Here is a 19,922-nt window from a genome sequence, read left to right on the forward strand (position 1 = left end):
AGTTTTTCTGGTTTTCCTGCTTTTCGTTGGTTGGGGTTTTTTGGGGTGTGGCTCCCTATTGTCAGGATGTGAGGGAAAGGAAAGTACAGTGTATTTTCCTTTATCATGTATGCACACAGTTTTTAGGGAGCAGGTTTCCAGAGCGCCCTGACTTGTTTTAGCCACAGAGCCTTTTGTGTGTCTGCTGTGGCCACCCTGTAGAGCAGGAAGCGGGGGATAAGCAGGGATACTGCACAGAAGAGCGGGGCCAGCAAGCCAAGCAGACACCCCGCTCCATCCCCTAGTCATGCTGGGCTGTGAGTTCACCCCCTGGGGCCAGCAGACCTGCCCTCAGGAACAGGTGCCAGTCCAGGCCCACCGCTGAGCAAGAGCCCATGTGCCTCTATCTCAGAAGTCCTGCTCAGCCCTCCTGTCATTCTGGCAGCTCTTAATCACCCAGTTTGGGTTTTTGTTTTGTTTTTGTAGTGCTAGAGATGGAACCCAGGACCTCACACATGCTAGGCAAGCATGTGGCAACTGAGCTACCCACTAACCTTATTTTACATGTTCTTCTTCTGTAATTTGCTTTGTGTGTCACGGTATTGAAAACTGAACCCAGGGCCTGGAACTGAGCTACATCTCTAGCTCTGTTTATTTTTATTTTATTATTATTATTGTACTGGGAATCAAACTTAGGACCTCGGGCTTGCCAGGCAGGTGCTGTGCCACTGAGCTATATCCCCAGCCCCTATAACTTTATGTTGAGATAGGATCTTATGTTGAGATAGTCTCTAATTGCCCAGGGTGGATTTAAACTTACTACCTCCTGCCTCTGCCTCTGGACCTTACAGCCATGTACCGCCATGCCCAGCTCCGTTTTTTGTTACCTAGAACTCTTCGGCTAATTCTGTGTTTTCAGATGTGGGAGGCAAGGAGCTCATTGATAAGGAGATGGACTGGGAGGGAGGCGCTGGCATTTCTAGCCTTGTCTGTTGAGTCACTCGCTCACCATTGTAGAGTTTAATCCTCATAACTCCGTGTAGAGTGCATCCCATGTCAGAGACGAAGAAAGCAGGCCTAAAGGCTAAATAATAACTATCCCTATGTGAGAATTTTAAAAAATCTGCACAGACCCAGTGTTCCCACTGGTGGGAACAAGGTGGGTCTCTCTTGGCCTTTTGATTTCTCCCAAATTGTGGTCCCCATGTCAGTGGCCCTAGCCGGCAGGTGACAGGAAAAGCTGTACAAGATGGCAGCAAGGTGATGAGTATATGGTAAAGAAGCCAAAACCTTCATGGGGTTCAGATCCTGCAGGTCCCCGTGGGACCCCCTCAGTAACAAGTGTTCCTGAAGTGATGGGGGCACAATGCAGAGACAGAGCAATGTGGGAGAGGCTCGGAGCCTCACAGACCCTTTGCAGCTGGACCCCTTCCTGGGCCAGAGGACGCAGCTTTGTAGTTTTTTCTGCTTACAGCATGCTGGAGATCAGGGGATGACGCTGGTGACCCTAGGACATCAGCAAGCTAAGTGGCCACCTGGGTCTGGCTGGGGCCTGCCTGGGAAACTGAGTGGTTGTTGTCCCTGGACAAAGGGCCAAGGAGGCGTCACTGTCTGCGTCCTAGTGCCCGCGGGCTGAGACCAGGCTTTTGTGTGACCCCATAGCCATTCTCCCAGCTGAGGAGCCAGGCGTGCCAGTTACCCGCTGGCTGCTGTCCTGACATCATGGGGTTCGCTGTTCCTTGCACGGGGCTCTGTCTGCGGAGAAGCACAGGGAAAACCTCTCTAGTATTTAGAAGAGTTCATAGCAAGCCTGGGACAGCTGACACCCTTATATGGGCCCTCTCTCCAGTTCAGGCCCGGGAGATTCAGCCTGTCAGCAGTATCCATAATCCTGGGTATTTTGGTGAACTTCATTTTCTTGGTTCCAGGCCACCAGCTCTTCTTAACTCCTTGGTAGCCTTTTGAGACCAGGGCTACTGAGCGAGGGAAGCCAGGGAGCTTGAGCAAGAGGTCCTGGATGTCCACCGCTCCCTGAGGCTACCCCCTGTGTATAAATGGGTGCCCGGTGATTTTCCGGACCCAGGGCATTTGCCCTCAGGAAACTTGCCTGCCTCAACTGTGACTTGAAGCAGTTGGTTTGGTTTCCTGTGCCCTTTGGTTTTCTGTGCCTCATTTTCCCCACCTGACATGGGCATAGCTGACGTGGCCGCCCCTCTGTGAAAGACACTGTGCCTAGCAAGCAGAATTGCTCTGTGCTGCTTATTATTGAGAACAAGAGCCAAGAGACCAACTGTAGGGCAGAGTTCGGGCTCCTGTAAACCCCTGACTGGCCCACTCGGAGGTGGGCAATGGCCTCGAAGAGCCCAGAGGCACAGGCAGTTTGTCCCCCTCCCCACAGCGCTATTCTTGAGGTGGTACTGAGGCCATGACAGGAGGCTGCCGTGTCCTCTTCAGCCTGCACTGGGGACCCTGATACGCAGTGGGCGCGAGGCCCCCTTCCTGTGTAAAGGACGCTCTGGAGAACGCTACTGCCACCCTAGTCTTGTTTTTTGTTTTTTTTTTTTTCACTAGGCCTGTAATGTCAGGCTGGAAAAAAGCAGGATAAACAGCCCTTAAGCAACTGAGCGTGATAATCGTGGAGAAGGCCTGGGAGGAGTAACTTTTTCCATGAGTCAGACAGAAAGCTAACGTTCACTTGTTTTATAGAGGGGAACACTGTCATTTAGCATCACTAGCCTTTGCTAAGCGGCTTGAGGGACTGCCGAAAGCAGCTTTCCAAAGGGAAATGAGCAAACCGAGGCTGGTGGGTAGCTCAGTGGCAGAGCACTTGCCTGATCTGCACAGGGCCCTAGGTCCCAGCCCCAGCACCACAAGAAAGCGAGCAGCAGCCCCCGCCAGTGAGCCCTGCAGTGGATCTGTGACTGTCTGAGAGCAGAGCCCAGCTTCCAGATGACACCCACCCTGTAGCTGCTTGGCTGCCGGGTGCTGCTTACCCTCACCCTGGACTGGAGAGGGCTGTTAGGTCCGAGTGAAAGCATTAAAGCCATTGAGTCCTTTTATTTTAGTCTTCCTCTGCAGAGCCCTAGAATGAATATTTCGTATGAAGCAAGAGACCCGTTAAGAGAACGTTCACTTGCTGCACAGGAAATGCTCTTTCCTGTTGTAGCTCACTTGCTGCTGACCCAGCTGGCCAGGTCCTGTCTGGCTCGCCGGGCTTCTGCGCTGGGATGTGGATGCCGAGAAAACACGTCTGTGTGTTCCCTCCCACCCGGCTGTATTTCATGTGCTTGAAAATCCTTTTGCTCTCTTAGTACCCCTCAGTTACTCAGTGCCTGCTCGGGCATTCACAGAGGAGTCTCATCCGTACGAGATGGAGAGAGATGGGGCTGTCCCACCGCCTCACTGGCTGGCGTCCCCGTGCTAGGACGAGCAGAGGGAGGTGGCTCTCCCCAGGGCCCCATGCATGGGGTTGTACTGCAAAAAAAAAAAAACAATCTCCACATTCTGCCTGCAGCCCCACTGCACTTGACTGCTCGAGGGATGACTCGAGGACAGGCTGCGTCTGTCCCCTTGCCCAGTCTGGGCTGGGTGTGCACAGGAACAATACCCGTATTCATTTGACTTGTGGTTTGCCAGCAGCCCCACGTGACCTGACATCACAGCAGATGTGGGGGAGAAGGGAGAGGCACAAACGCCGCCTGTGTGCTCTGCTCGGCGCTGCCCATGTGCCTCAGTGGCAGGTGGGTGGACCTCAAGGTCTGTCTCAGCCCCACGCCAGGGTCACTGTAAGGTGAGGTCACTGTGTCACCTGCTGAGAGGTCTCGTCATGTATCCTGTTGAGTCTTGTGGGGGAAACAGCTCTACTCATTTCCAGCCCTGGAAGGATGTTTCTCTGACCCCAGTTAAGGGACAATATGGAAAGAACATCAAATATATAAAATCCATTGCTGTGCTTATTAATAATTGTTACCTATCTCTTGGATTATTGAGATTAGTAAGAGCTAGCGTTGGTCGTGGATGTGGGTCATATCATTTAACCCTCACAACAGACCTTGAACTTGACATTGATACCACCCCTCCTTATTTGTGTGTGTGTGTGTGTGTGTGTGTGTGTGTGTGTGTGTATAACTGGGACACACTGGGGATCAAACCCAGGGTCTTGCACATGCTAAGCTGGTGCTCTACCAAAGAACTATACCTCCAGCCCAACTGTCCTTGTTTTGCAGGTTAAGAAAACCTTGCACAGAGAAATTAAATAGTGACTACACAGGCACAGAGCATTCAAACCCAGACGTGCTAAGCGTCAGAGGGACTGCTCTTGATAGAATGTGCCTACAAGACGGGGATGCTGGGACTTCTGCTGTTGTTCACACAGGACCTTTGGGGGTGAAGGCACTGTGTTCAGGTGTAGTCACTGCACGGGGTCATCCCTGCAGGACAGCTGTGGTTTCTCAAGAATATAACTAGGATGAGCTCCTCTGGGGATCCCCTTGGTGTAGCATGGAATGCACGAGGCCAGGTTTGCACCCTTGTGTCCCCTGTCCCAGGAATTTGCATTGTTTGGGGCACAGAAAAGAATTGTAGAAGAATTGCCCTTCCCTTCCTCTTCCTCAGCCTCTCCAATTGAAGGCCTAGTAGTGGTGTTTCTCACCCTCCTCTTAGCAAGGAAGATCCTTTTCACCCTTTATCTGGAGTAACTACATTGCAACTATAACCTCTCCTTAGTATGCTATAGGAGATTCTCTAAGTCAGCCTCCTCAATTTTACTAGGTAAGGAAACTGAGGCCCAGAGAGGAAATATGTCTTCCCAGAGGACACACTGTGGGTGGAACTGGAAGAAGGACTTTTCTGATACCCAAATATGTGTCCTTTGCACTAGAGCAAGATAGTTGTCCCTTTGCCAGCGTGTGCCCTGCGTGTTCTAACCACACGTGCTCGATAGCTTGGCACAGGGTTGGCCCTGAGAGAGTCAGGCAGAGCTGCCTCCTGGAACATGGACATCTGGGTGTCCACAATCTTCCTGTGTGCTCTGACACATCCTGTGGTTAGAAATAGGAGCAGAGGTGGAAGAGACTGATTGTGAGGGAAGCAGACTTCTTCCCTGAGGCAGGATGGTAAAGAGTGGGAGACACATGAAGTCACACGGGGGAAAAACGGAGAAACTGGAGAAACCTGGACCTGCAGACTAATGGCTCTGTTGTGTGCCCTTCTCTTCCTCCTCCCCACAGGAGTTTACATTCTGATTGGAGCTGGAGTCCTCATGGTGGTGGTGGGTTTCTTAGGCTGCTGTGGGGCTATCCAGGAGTCGCAGTGCATGTTGGGATTGGTGAGTACCCCTTCCTCATTCTCTGTGGCCAGTCTGACTCCTGGCCCCACTCCCTCCCCATCCTCCCAGCAGACCCCATCTGTAGAACAGGCACAGTGAGGCATGATAAAGAAGACGCCTCCATAGCAAAGCTTTCCTCCTCCTTTTGTGTTCCTCCCTCCTGACCCTAGCCAGCTGCCATCTTGTCTGTGACCCTAGCCAACTGCCATCTTTTTGGCAGCCCAGGCCTCTCCCCTGTGGAAGGCATCACTCCTCTGCCTTTCTGGTACCATTCTTATTATTCCCTTAGGCAGCTAAATGCCAAGACCTTGTTTCTCCCTTTCTTTTTTTTTTTTTGAGACGGGTGTTGCTATGCAATTCAGGCTGGCCTTGAGCTCACTTTGTAGCCCAGACTAGTCTCAAACTCACAACAATCCTCCTGCCTCAGCCTCCTGAATGCTGGGATTACTGGTGTGTGCCACCATACCCAGATTGTTTCTCCCTTTCTTGAGGACCATGTTTGCTTTTCTTCCTTGAATCCACAGGGACTTTTACCTTCTCTCCTTCTTGTTTCAAAATGTGTTAATGTCTTCCTCAAACCCCACAGAGTGTATTCACTGCCTTTGTTTCCCCCAGTCTTAGTGGCGTTTGTGAGTTACTTTTTTTTTTTGGTACTGGGAATCAAATTCAGGACCTTGCACTTGCCAGGCAGACGCTTGTGCTGCTGAGCTCTATCCGACCCTACTTTTTTCACTGCTAACACCCTGTAAGTGTCAGCATTGGGGCTTCTATGCCTCACTGTGCTCCAGGAGAGGTGCCCTTCCCACATGTGAATCCCTCTGCCCTTCTAGGTTGTCCTTGTGTGTCCCCAGATAGCTTCATGCTTCCTTCTTCCAAATACCCTTTGCTGTTCTGACTGGTTGTCTGGGATTGCGCCTCACTCCATCTCCTTTGCCCTTCTAGTTCTTTTGCTCCCTCTTGGTGATATTTGGTATTGAAGTAGCTGCAGCCGCCTGGGGCTTTACCCACAAGGATGAGGTAAGTTTTTCCCACATGAACTCTTGGGTCCTGCAGTGATCTGGATTTGAAAGTTGCGGGGCCAGGAAGAGATGAAGGTTCTGGCTGGCCCCTTTGGCTGGCTTTCAGCCACTGGGCGTGACTCTTCAGCCATCAGAACACTCGCTCCTCCAGGGCGGTATGTGACACTGTGCCCTCTGCTGATGTTGTGCCAGCCTCAAGGCTGTTCAGGACTCTCCACTGGGGAGATTTGTGTGTTTGTCTCATAACTCAGCACCCCCAACTCTTGGAAAATTTCTGGAAACAATGGCGTTCTGCTGGGGAGGGCACCCTTGTTCCTTCTAATCTATAAATGTGTGTTCAGGTGCCACCACAAGCCAACTGCAGTGTCACGGAGAGTCCACAGAGCCCCAGGCTGTGGTTCCCCTCTCTGAACTTTGCCGTCTAGTATGGGAAAAGGATTTTTGACAAGTGTCATAGAAGTGATTTATATCCGAAAGTGCTATGGGATTTGGAACGATGGCGAGAAAAAGAGGACTCTCTTGTGGCTTCGTGAAGAAGGGAGCACTGGCTCAGGCCCTGAATCTGGGGAGAGGTCACAGGAAGAAGGAGGGTGGTGGCGGAGACTTCCTGGCAGGGGGAGGGTCTCAGCGCAGCAGAGCTTGCACTTTGCAGGGAGCAGCAGAGAGGGGGGCGGGAGGGGGGGCCAGCCAGGGCCATTCCAGCAGCACAGCATTTAGGAAGGGCCGTCTCGTCTCGTTCACCAGGGAAGCGGGAGGAAAAGAGATCCTGGAGACAGGAGTCCTGCTTTAAAAGAAAAATAAATTTTCCAAGCAACAAAAGCCACAGCCGTAGGAAAAGCAAGGGATAATTATGAAAGAAAAGTGCCAGAGCCTGGTCTGCTCATTGGGTTGGGTGAAGGTCAAGGAGACAGATGTGCCTTAATTCGGCCTTAGTTTAGCCTCCGTGGTTTGATATCCCAGCTAACACTGCTCCCACATTCACTCTGCACTAGGCTCGCTGCTAACAGCAGAATGTGCAGTGTCTCACTTAAGTCTTCACAATAACCCATGAGCTATGGAGACTCTCACCATACCCTGTACAGATGCAGAGTGAGATGTGCAGAAAGGTTTTGGGCTGGGGATGTAGCTCATAGCACAGCGCTTGCCTGGCAATTGAGAGGTTATGTGTTCAACTCCCAGTACCAAAAAAAAAGAAAGGTTTTAATAATTTGCCCAAAGTCACACCTACATGAAGAAAAACACAGAGAAGCCTGAAGAACCAGTAAGGTCAGGAGTAGGAAAAATCTTTTTGTTTCTTTTCTTTTTTTTTTTTTTTTGGTACCGGGAGTCAAACTCAGCACCTTATGCTTTCCAGGCGGGAGCTTATGCCACTGAGCTATATCCCCGACCCCCTTTTTGATTCTTTTAATGGAGGAAATTCCGTTTAGTTAACAGGCAGAAGGGAAGGAAGTGAATAGGGGTAAAGGGCCCAGCAGAGGTGCAAGAGAAAAGGACAATGGCTGGAGGAGGTGGAGGGGCCACAGCAGCCCTTAGAAAGGCAGTATTAGTGCTTCGCTCTGCTGGGTGACATCTTCCAGGCACAGGAATTTGTTGGCTGAGGACTTGAAGACAATGACAGGAAGAGCTGGTGGATGTGAAGAAGTATGGGAGAAAGCCATCTCTGTCCCTTGCTCGTCTGTCCCCTGTAGGTAATTAAGCGCCTCCAAGACTTTTACATCGACACCTATGCCAAGCTGAAAAACAAGGATGAGCCCCAGCGGGAAACGCTGAAAATCATCCACAAAGCGGTAGGCAGCCTTCGCGCGGACCCTGGCCCTCCTGGCGGGTGGCAGAGAGGTCTGAGGCAGGTGCCAACTGCGCCCAGCCAGGATGCCTCTTCCAGTCATCTCCCCATCCCTGTTTTCTCTGCAGTTGGACTGCTGTGGCATAGTTGGTGGCATAGAGCAGTTTATCACGGACATCTGCCCCAATAATGGCATCCTCAACAACCTCAAAGTCAAGGTAAACTGAGGAAGGCGCTCCTGCTGCTCTGTCCTTGTCACTCCAGGCAGATCTGAAACGATGGGCATCTGAGTGCTTCCTAAAGACCCTTTCCAGTGGAAAAGGCCCCAGGGAGACCACCCCACTTCTCCCCTGGCCTGGGCCCTCTTGAGTCTTAGACTCTTGTGTTTTAAACTTGGGAAATGACTTGTGATTGTATGCTACTGTCCAGGCTCCCAAGTAATAAAAGGGACCTTACAGCCATATCAGAACTGACCCCATTGGGCCAGGGGTGTCGCTTAGTGGGACAGCGCCTACCCAGCATGCACAAGTCCCTGGGTTCCATGCCCAGCACTGAGGGGGTGGGTGAGGCTAGAGGCAAACCTCTTCCTTCCTCAAGTCTCGCCCAGGAATTAGGGACCCACCTCTCGTGTCACTTGGATCCCCTTTCATCCAGCAGCCAGCCCATCTCTTTCTCTGAGCACACCCAGTCTCCAAACACGAGGGTTCCCCGTGTAAGACAGGAGCATGTGGGTGTCCCCAGCATGGGGATTGTGGGTGACCTGGATCTCCTTTGCCTCCCCCAGCCCTGCCCTGAGGCCATCAGAGAGGTCTTCAACAACAAGTTCCACATCATTGGTGCAGTGGGCATTGCCATCGCTGTAGTGATGGTGAGTGGCAGGTCATCTTCTGTTTTTGGTCTTAAAAGTTGGTAACACTTACTGAGCACAAGCTCTGGAGGCACTATCTGAAATGCTGCATGTTCATCACCTAACATAATCTCACCACCCCTGTAAGATAGGAGCTTTAGTATTTCCGTTTTGCCTCTAGGAAGTAGAGGGGTGGGGGTATGGCTTCATGGTAACACAGTGACCTCGTATGTGCAAAGGCCCTGGGTTCCATCTCCAGCACCCACACAAAAAGGAAATGGACAGGTTGAATGCACTGATCAAAGCTTTAGCCTGTGTGAACTCCGGGTGTCTCCAGAACCCATTCTCTTCACACTGAGGTTCCAGGGCAGATGGATGGGGCTGCCATTGCAGCTGCTCCACAAGCGTGTGTCCCACATGCCCCAAGAAATCAGTTTTCTAGAGGTTTCACTTCCTCCCATAGTTTGAAAGGCTCCCAGAGGTAACCCAGCCAGTCGGAGGACTGGGTATCACTGATAGGCTATCCTGCTGCCCATCTGCCCCTAGAAACCACCAAAGGCCAACCAGACTCTTCGGGGTCACCCCATTCTCCTGATAGGGGTGTGCTGGAAACTGCACTGGGACTGTCCCTGTCAGGGGTGGCTGGCCTCACCAATCTCCAGTCTCTGTCACTGCCCGCTTCCTCTGTCCCTCACAGGCCTGCCTCAAAAGAGATTTGTCTTCTTTCTCAGCAGTGATTCACACAGCTTCTCTGCAACTAATAAAGGCTTGAAGCAGCTTTATAGAAAGCGACACACTAGTACCCTTTAGAGTTTTAGACACACACGTCACAAAGATGAAAGCAAAAGTGCTAACCTCCAGCTGAGGGTGTGGCTCAGTGGTAGAGCGCTTGGCCGCCTAGCATGCAGGAGGCCCCGGAGTTCGATCCCCAGCTCCTGCTCCTAACCTGTGCTCTACTGAAATTCTGGGAATCCAAACTTGAATGAGCCTCTGTATTTACGGGTGTCACTGTGAAAGATCTCCAGACGAGGTGCCTGGGCAGTTTGTTAGCAGCTGACTGCCGACTGGGCACCGGCCCTTCCCGTTCGTTATCCAGCCTCCCTGTGTGTTCAGTACCATTGGACTCTCACGGCCCTGAGGAACCCACCTTGGACTGAACAGCTGGCATCCCCTTTCCCCCCAGCCTTCTTTCCCATAGACAAACGTCCTCGTTCTTCTGTCTTGCAGATATTTGGCATGATCTTCAGTATGATCTTGTGCTGTGCGATCCGCAGAGACCGAGGGATGGTCTAGAGTCAGCTTATTTCCCCGAGCAGGAAGATTGACCCCTGAAGATTGTTGGGTGTTTTGTTTTGTTTTTTTTGTATTTTAGGGGGGAGTTTTTTTTTTTTTTTTTTTGCCACTAACATTAGTATTCATTCTGCATTTCTAAACGAAAGTTCTGTGTTTGTCATTTTAATGCTTCATTCAATATTGACATTTATAGTTGAAGGATTTGGGGGTTTTGGTTTGCCTTTTTTTTTTTTTTTTTTCCAGTTTATTTTTGCTTGTTAAGCAGAAATCCTGCAATGAAAGGTACTATATTTGCTAGACTCTAGACAAAAAGATATTGTACATAAGGAGAATTTTTTTTGTCTTTAAGTGGATAAAAATGTCTATCAAATTTAATCAGGTTGTAACTTATATTGAAGACAATTTGATACATAATAAAAGATTATGATAATATCCAGGACTGGCTTTTGGCTTTTGCTTCATTTTCTGTAGAGCTATATCATTTTCAAATGTTTTTCAACTATTCTTTACTCTTACTGTGCTTGTGTGAAGTTCCTAGTGAAGAAATCGAGTCATGGAGAGATGAGAAACGGTCCAGGGTTACACGATTGTCAGTAGGAGAACTCATCCCAACGAGCTGAGTGATGGGCTTTGTCTCGGGGACACAAAAGTACATCGAGTACCAGGATGGCAGGAATTTCCTTCCACTCACTGCTGGGCCCCAGCACCAAGCACGGGCTCACTGTTCTTGTCCATGATTTGTTCTTTGAGTGACTGAATGAGTGTGTACCCATCAGGGTTCAATCAGAGATGCGCATGTGCGGGAACTTGTCACAGGACTTGGCCCCTCCACGACCACTGGAGCTTGTTAAGTGGTCTCTGTGGGAAGTCTGGAGGGACAGATGAGAACGCCCATTAAGGGGAGACCAGGAACAAGCTGGAGCTACAAGCACAAATTAGGCCCGATGGTGATAGATAAATCCAAGTCCTTGTCTTCTCTGGTGCTGATGGTGTGAGACCTACAGGGACAGAGCCTTTGGTCAAGGAGCTAAACACACACTCTTCTGGGAGGAGGAGAAGCTGGCAGACAGAGCCAGCCAGGATCTGTCTTCTTCCCTCCAAACCTCCTACAAGGCTCTCCCTGCCCGCCCTCAAAGGGGAATGCCCAGCAAGAGGGATTCTGGGAAGTGTAGTTCAGATGCCTGCACTGTAGTGTAGAGGGCAGTCCAGGAGCCAGGCGGGAGGCTGCCAGAGAGAGAGAAGAACAGGGCACAGGAAGCCTATTTTTATTTACCACTCCTTGATTCATTTTGAGTTTTCTTAATGTTAAAAAAGGAGAGAAGGTGAAAGAAGAATCAAAATGTCCCTGAATGACTTGTTGGGGATCACAGAGGGGAGAAGGAAGTGTGGAGGGGGTAAACGGATGAAGAATGACCATGCTATGCTGTATGCAGGGACAAGTTCCTCAGACAAATGTAGCTACTGTTCTGTGCTGCAGACGCACCCTCCTTTTTTTGATAGCCCTAAATGGTCAGGCATGGTGGCGCGCACGTCTATAATCACAGCACACCGGGGGGGCTGAGGCAAGAGAATCACAAACTAAACGCAACCTGAACAACTGAGCCATTTAATGAGACCCTGCCTCAAAATAAATTTTAAAAAGGCTGGAAATGTATCCCAGTGTAATCCCCAGTGCTGGGGGAAAAGAAGTCCCTGAGGCCATTATATTCAGAAACCGGAACTCTCGTGTTAACAAACTGAGTCACAATAGTTAAGAGGTAGACGCAACCCAAGGACCCGGTGGATTAACACAGTGGAATATTCAGCCTGGGAAAGATGCAGTTCTGACACGTAAGGATGAATCTTACTGTTAGGCCAAGTTAAATAAACCAGACAGAAAAGAACAAACATCCTCTAATTCCATTCAAATTCACAGACAAAAAGATTCAAGGCAACCAGAAGCTGGGGAGAGGACCGACAAAGACTTTAATGAGTACAGAATGTCTGTTTGGAATAATGGAGCTGTAGAAGCACATAGTGGTGATGGTTGTGCAACTGTTAAAATATACTTAGTGCCACTGACTGATGCACCCAGGTGTGGTGGAGAATGCCTGTACACCTGGTACTATGGGAAGCTGAGGCAGGAGGATTGCAAATTTAAGCCTAGCCTGAAAAGCTTAGTGACTTAGATCTTATCTCTAATAAAGGCTCAAGCAGGAAGGCCCTGGGTTCAATCCCCAGTACTGCCAAAAAAAAAAAAAAAAAAAAAGGTAAACTCCATGTTAGGTATGTTTTACTACACATGCAAAAAATCAGCTGGGTTAGCATCCTTGAGTCATGTTACTGCTGTGGCCCTACATCCCTTCTCCATTTGAATATCTAAAACTACCTATTGTTCCGGTTATGGAAATATATGATCAACCATTGATTTTATGCAAGTTGCAGAGAGCATCTGAGAAACGTGAACTGTCAAATGGCAGAGTCAGCTGCAGGCCGTGGGTCCCTGCCCGGGGTCATCAGGAATCTAAGGGCTTCATTCCACCAAGCTAAGAACTCTCTTGCCCCTCAACTGTGACTTGAGCCCACCCGGGGATATGTGACCAGGAACTTCCTGCCCCACCCACCCTGGCTTCCTGCTGGCCTGGTGAGGCCCTAGCAGCTAATGTAATTGTCTCCATTCAAGTCTTGGCCACCAGGCCCCTGGAAAGCTAATTTAATTTCTTTCCTCTAAAATTGGATTTCCCCAAACCATCTGCTTTCCTTGGGGCAATGCAGGCATGGTCAAATCTCATCCCGGTGTGGAATCACCACCACTCTGCAAAGCTCCCGGAGCCAGACCTGAACTTCTGGCCAGCGAAGCTGTCCCAACAGCTCCTGGAGGGACAGTGACCAGCCCTGTGGACCTCACTGTGATATGAGCTGTCCAAGTGACCCTCAGCAGCACTCTGGGAGCTGGGAGATGGGGATTATTCTCCTTTCTTCACATGCGGAGAAACTAGGGGCCAAAGAACAGTCATTGCCTTGCTTGGGACCTGTAGAAAAGAAGTACCCCATGGCAGGAAAACAGAGACACCAGGGATGCATCTACGTTTGGTTTACATCTGTGACATCCAGCTGGCACAATCTTGGGCTTTAGTGCCTTTGTGAGTTGGAGCTGGTATAACATACATGACAGCATTTATTTTAAAAATCATCTATGAAGTGTCATTAAATAAATGGTATATGTTTAAGTGTATCACAGTAAAGACACATTGCCATTAATCCCTGTCAAAATACTCCCCCTCACCTCTTACACACTCTATCCCATCTTTCTTGCCACTTTCTTTTTTTGTTTTTTGGGGGGCTTTTTGTCTTTTTGAGACAGGGTCTTGCTATGCAGTTCAGGCTGGCCTTGAGCTCACTTTGTAGCCCAGGCTGGTCTCAAACTCACAACGATCCTCCTGCCTCAGCCTCCTGAGTGCTGGGATTACAGGCGTGCACTAGCACGCCCCGCTCCTCTTGCCACTCTTTCATAAGTGTCTTTAGTTGTGTGGTCATGGCTGCCTGGATGTCCTGAATTGATTCAAAATGTTTACCTTTCATAGTCATTTTAACTTTGGGGAAGAGCCAGAAGTCACCCATGCTGTGATGTGGGGAAAAGGTGGATGAGGACACAGTGTAATGTCTTTACAAGTCTGCTTTCCCATTGGATGGCGTTTGGCAGCAGCATCCACCATATTTTTTTACACTTTGTAAACACGCTCATGAAAGAGGACTTCCAGAACTGCTTAGGGAACAATGGAATAAGTGTGTCTGGAGTGAGGGTAATGTGCCTTTTAGTGAAATTTTTTAATTGAAGCATTCACCGTATTTTTCGATCACCCCTTGCACAACATCTCTGTGCATGATGACTGAGCGTGTTATAGGATGGCAGCACGCAGGCTGAACAGATTCCAGCATGGCGCCCGGATTTATCTGAAGACTGTGGCCGTGCGGGTGGCAGCAGCTTCCCTGAACTTGTCCTTGGAGCTGAGTGCAGGCTGGAGGCACAGTCCTGACATGTGGGACAGTACAGCTTTGATTAAGGTCATGGTGAAGTTTTAGCTCCATTTCAGAGTGCCCTGAAAATGGTGAAACTTCAGCAGCTTCTGACCACAAAAGTGGAATGCAGAAAAAGCAGTCTTTTAGTATTTTAGAAGCCAGGTACGGCCGGGGATATGGCTCAGCGGTACAAGTGCCTGCCTAGCAAGCACAAGGTCCTGAGTTTGATTCCCAGTACCACAAAAAAAAAAAAAAAAGAAGCCAGGTATGGTGGGGCACGCCTGTGATCCTGGCACTCAGGAGGCTGAGGCAGAAGGATCAAAAGTTTGGGGTCAGCCGGGGCTACACATTGAGTTTAAGATCTGTCTGAACTACATAATGAGACCCAGTCTTTAAAAACCAAACACAAAAGGAGAAAGAGGAGGGAAGGAAGAGGAGAAGAAGGAAGACGATGAAGAAAGAGAAAGAGAATTAGAGAAAGAAGAGGAGGAGAAAGAAGGAAGAAGCTGCATTGATGCAACTACCTTTGTTTGGGGATGGAAATAAAGAGAAATTCTGTCTGATCCACTTTTCATAACCTGTGAAGGACCTACCATGGGAAAGAAATGACAGGAGAATGGAGACGAAATGCAAACCTGGTACTCAGCAAGTTAAAGTTAGGGATCCTCTGAGTCTCCTGAAGGCACACTCAATCCCATAGGATGAAAAGAGACTCAGAAACCAAGTGCAGTGGTGCAGACCTGAAGCCCCTGCATGCAGGAGGCTGAGGCAGGATGATCTGAATGTGAAGCCAATCTGAATGACATAGTGAGACTCTGTCTAAAAAAAAAAAAAAAAAAAAATAAAAGCTTGGACTATACAGAGAGAAAAACCAAAAAAAAAAAAAAAAAAAAAAGAGAGGAAAGAGAGACAGAGACAGAGATAGACGCAGACAGACAGACAGACAGAGACTAACTCAGGGCAACTGCTATCTCTTGTGTCAGTCTCCCTACTCAAGTAGACCTAGAAAAGCCTAACCCCAAATGCAGTGGTCACCATTCTTTGGGTCATCTGTCCTCTTATTTCCTCCATTACCAGCATGCGGTTCCCCATCTCCTCCCCTGCTCCTGACCCTCCTGTGATGCCTGAGCATCAGAAGGTACCACAGGAGTCAGGTCCATGAGGGACTTGCTAGCCACTCATAGTTTAAAGCCAAGCAGAAGAAGGCAAGCACCCTTCCACACAGTGCCAAGGTCTCTGTCCCAGGCAGAGTCCTGTTCCATCAGGCTCCGGATGATACAAGCCAGTGCATCATCATTTTCTCCATAAACAGTTGTGCATTGTAGAGTTTATATCTCCTTTTGATTGAAGTAGATTGGACATTGTTAAATAACCAATGTATAATCAGAGTCTAGCCAGGAAAACAGAATCCAAAATAGGTCATTCATCAGAGAGAATTTAATAGAGGAAGCCGGCTAAGCAGTGTGGCAGGCTGAAGAGTCACTGAGAGGACCACAGGCAGTGCAGAAGGAGTAGCAGGGGAAGCAGCTGCCAGGCCCAGGGCTGCACTCGGAGGAAGAGGCTGCTTACCGGATCTTGCAGCCCCAGAGGTCCTGCAGAGCTGGGGCTCAGAACCAGGGCAAGGGCCATGTCCCAGCTGCTGTGGGTCCCTCTGGGGGCCCCGGAGAGGCTGATTCTGGAATTCTGGATTCTACCCTCTGAATTCCCCACCTGAGATTTCTAAAATCTCCCAACTGTGAAGGAGCTGGGGTCTCCCACCTGGACCTGGCCTCAAAAAGAAGAAACATGAATGGTCAACAAATACATGGGAAAGTGCTCAATATTGTTAGCCGACCACCCCCCCAAATAGAAATGCTGGTGAGAATGTGGAGAAAAGGGAACTCTTACTCACTGCTGTGGGAATGTAAATTAATACAACCACCTTGGACGACAGTATCACAGTTCCTCAAAAAACTATCATTACAGCTACTGTGTGAGCAGCTATCCCATTCCTGGCCATGCATGCAAAGGAAAGAACCCCAGATGTGGGCTCCCCTCCCCTGGGTCTCCTTTGGCTCTGCCCTTCACCTCCACTCACCCTGTCCCCACCACCGCCCACTGAAAGGTCCCCACTTCCTTCCTCACAAGGTCTCCCTTCCCTTCAAGGCCCAGCTCGAGCCACATCACCCATCACAGAGCTGGTGGCAGAGACCCCTCCACGGCGGGCACAGTTGGTGCTGGAAGTGGCTACCCAGCCAGTCTGCTGCCATGTGTGAGGGACCAGGTGACCACTTCCCGCAAGTGGAGTGAGGAGCACAGCAGAGGGCTTGGGGAGAGCGGTGGGTAAGGGACATCCCCCAGCTCAGGGGTGAGGACCCAAGGAAGAAAGGGAGCTCTCGGGTCCTGCGATAACCAGACAGTAAGGAACAGAAACTTAGAGTGGTCCATTTTCAAGATAAAGTTTTAGCCAGGCGTGGTGGTACATGCCTGTAATCCCAGCACTTGGAAGGATAAGGCAGGAGGATCGCCGTGAGTTCGAGGCCAGCCTAGACTACAAAGTGAGTTCAGGGCCAGGTTGACTTGCACAGCAAAACCCTGTCTCAAAAAAAGTCAAGATAAAGTTTTAACTGAGTGGAAAGCTACCAGCCTGCAGATGTGACTAAGACCGCACATCTAAAAGCTCCCCTAAACAAAGGAGGGACAACCAGTCAATAAAGTATGGCTTCACGATGCTCATTCTGGTTCGAAAAGTACTGGCCATTAGAAGTGACCCAGAGTGGCTTAATCATTTGCCTTTAAACCCACAAAATGTTTGCAGAGGGAGCAGGCCACAGGTATCTCCTAAAATCTGGGCATTGTCCTGGGAGATTGTACCCCCATGGTCCTCAGCTAGTGAGAAACTGGGGAAAGGGACCTGTGTGCTAGGGGTTAAATCGCTCACTGTACCCACCATGCCCGCCTGCCTGCTAGGCTGCCACCCATTCCTGCAAAATAAAAAACTAAAGTCTTGCTTTCACTGCACCTCCCGTCCTCAATCTGATCAGCACAATCAAAGTGAGGGGAGCTTGTTCCTCACGTGCACAATAGGCCTGCCGTCCCCATGGTACTGACTGCACAGGCAGGGAAACAGCGAGGAGTATTCTGAGTTCCATTAAACGCCGAGTTCCTCCAGCCTGGTACCACAGCGAGACTCGCAGCTCTTTCCCTCTCTACAGCGCTTCCCAGCAGGTTCCCAATGCAGCTCTTTACCTTCCCTGGGTGTGATGATCTGAGCCACAAGTACCAAAGCCCAAAGTCAGATTCTTAGAAATAAGGAACTTCTACCGCACCCAGGAAGTTCGGAGGTAGGGGAATTCCATGGCTGGTCATGGTTAGCATCGTTGGCCTGGAGTTTTTTGCTCTTGTGGTGACTGCAGCAACTCAGAGATCCATCTTTTTGCACAATGGCTTCATCTAAGTGCTGGAAGAGAAAGTGTCCCTTCGTTGTCTCTCTTTTTTATTTTATTTCATTGCATTATGTTGTGTTGTGTTTGAGATGGAACTCTAGCTACTTAGCCCATGCTGGCCCTGAATTTGCAATCCTCCTATCTCAGCCTCCCAAGTGCTGAGGTTATAGGTTGTACCACCATGCCCACATTTCTCCTTTTGTAAATATGAAAATATAACCCCAAAGTCAGGCATGGTGGCATACACCTGTAACAACACTCGGGAGGTTGAGGCAGGAGGATTGCTACAAGTTCAAACCCAGCTGGAATACACAGTAAGACCCTGTCTCAACAACAATGACAAACATTAAATCTAATCCCAGTACTCTGGGAGTCTAAGATAGGAGGATTGAAAGTTCTAGCCCAGCCTGGGCAATTTAGTGAGACCATGTCTCAAAATAAAATTTTAAAAAAGAGTTGGAGATGTAGCTCAGTGCAAAGGGCCTAGGTTCAACCCCTAGTAGAGAAAAAGAAAAAAAAAAAAAAAAACAGAAAAGTGAAAATCACACTCAGAATCCCCTCAGAAAATGTCTCCTCACACATACCTCATTGGCCAGAATCGATCTCACACCTACTCTTAAACCAAGGCAAGTGGTGTGGAATTACCATATCTGATCAGGCAAACCAGGTTCATTCTCCCAGGCCCAGGGCTGAGAAGGGTCTGGCCTCACCCGAGGAATGTGGCCTGCGAGCAACTGGAGCCAGCTCGGACACCGTCACCAGGCAGGGTCATATGCATCCTGCTGTAGGCCAGGGTCGTATGCATCCCGTGTTGTTCTCTTTCCATCTTAGTCCATGAGAAGTATAAACTGCTAGGCAGAGCATCCGTCTTCTGGAATCACCAAGGTTTTATAGCAGTCAGGATGGAAAGAGAGAGATTTTACCAAGAACCCAAAACTGCAAGTGCAGCTGGGCATGTAGCTCAGTGGTAGAGCACTTGCTTAGTATGGGTGAGACCCTGGATTCCATCCCCAGCCCTGGAAAAGAAAGAAGGAAAGAAAAAAAAAGAAAGAAGGAAAGAAGAAAAGAAGGAAGAAAAGAAGAAAGGAAGGAAGGAAAGAAGGAAGGAAGGAAGGAAAGAAAGAAAAAGGACAGAAGGAAGGGAGGGAGAGAGGAAGGAAGGGAGGGAGGAAGGAAGGAGGGAAGGAAGGAAGGAAGGAAGGAAGAGAGAAAATCTTCAAAATGTCACAGGGAGTGACCTAGGAGTATTCAACAGCACAAAGATCCTGACTCCTTGCTTCCAGTCTTGCTGTTTATTCCCTCCTTGTGACACTAGCTTCAATTTTGTCCTTTGGCAATCCTGGATAAACTGGCTAATCTCTAAGGTCTCGAGTCCTCTGGTTGTAATCTCCTGAGACCTCTCCTCTCTCCCCAGTGCAGCTCTGGGTGCAGGGTTCACATTCCACAGAGACAGGAGCCACTTAAAAATTCTAACTCATCAGTTTGTGGGAGAACACCATATCCATGACATGTGGCCATGTGGGGCTAGAGTGACGATGCTCTCACCGTCCTGTGGAAGGGTAGTCTGGGTGAGTGACTTCATGAGCTGATGAGGGAGTCCAGGGATGCAGAGATGGACTGGAGTTCGACTCCTGCCTCTGTCACTTCCTGAGTGACCCTGGGCAAGTCCCTCACCTTCTGAAGTCCTGGCTTCCACACTGCAGGGCGCCAACTAGCCAGAGCTCAGAGAACAGCTGTGTACACAATAGTGACCTGCGGACTACGTGTCAGTGACAGCAACTCTGGGGATAGCAAGAGGCAGGAATGAGGAAACCTGGCCCGGGGCCCTGGGCCAAGAACCTGCAGGATGGAGGCAGGTTGCCAGGGCTCTTGGCCTTGGGCTGGTGAGCAAAGAGCCAGGTGCAGGGCCAGGTGTGGGGAAGGGAGAGGTGGGGTCAGAAGTCTCAGAACTAGGAGTAAAGGCCACTTGAAACCATCCTCTGCAGACCCCAGGCTGTTGCTTGGAAGATATTTGAGCTGGTAAAATATCTCCCTCTCCACACTGTCGCTATATAGTCTGTGCGTATCCCGGATTTATGGTAAAATGCTCCCTGTGGGGCTGGGGGTGTGGCTCAGCGGCAGACCATGAACTTAGCACGCACAAAGCCCTGGTTTCAATCCCCAGCATTCACCCAGATTCCTTCCAATGACCAGTCCTCTCCACTCCTCGACCTCCTCCCTGTCTCTCATGGCCAGTAGCTTGCGGATTTAT

General features: G+C 49.7%; 1 protein-coding gene across 1 annotated transcript in view; it reads left to right on the forward strand.

Moving 5' to 3' along the window:
• The window catches only part of Cd9 (CD9 molecule), a 32,192-nt gene extending 21,513 nt beyond the window's left edge, over positions 1-10,679 (forward strand). Inside the window, exons 3-8 of the mRNA XM_005378756.2 lie at positions 5,208-5,305; positions 6,248-6,322; positions 8,013-8,111; positions 8,236-8,325; positions 8,892-8,975; positions 10,182-10,679. Coding sequence (XP_005378813.1) covers positions 5,208-5,305; positions 6,248-6,322; positions 8,013-8,111; positions 8,236-8,325; positions 8,892-8,975; positions 10,182-10,247 — 512 coding nt within the window. The 3' untranslated portion in view covers positions 10,248-10,679. The remainder of the gene's footprint in view (positions 1-5,207; positions 5,306-6,247; positions 6,323-8,012; positions 8,112-8,235; positions 8,326-8,891; positions 8,976-10,181) is intronic.
• The last annotated feature ends 9,243 nt before the right edge of the window (positions 10,680-19,922 follow it).

This window comes from Chinchilla lanigera, unplaced genomic scaffold, assembly GCF_000276665.1.
Source record: "Chinchilla lanigera isolate Chin_1 unplaced genomic scaffold, ChiLan1.0 scaffold00012, whole genome shotgun sequence".
Taxonomy (NCBI): domain Eukaryota; kingdom Metazoa; phylum Chordata; class Mammalia; order Rodentia; family Chinchillidae; genus Chinchilla; species Chinchilla lanigera.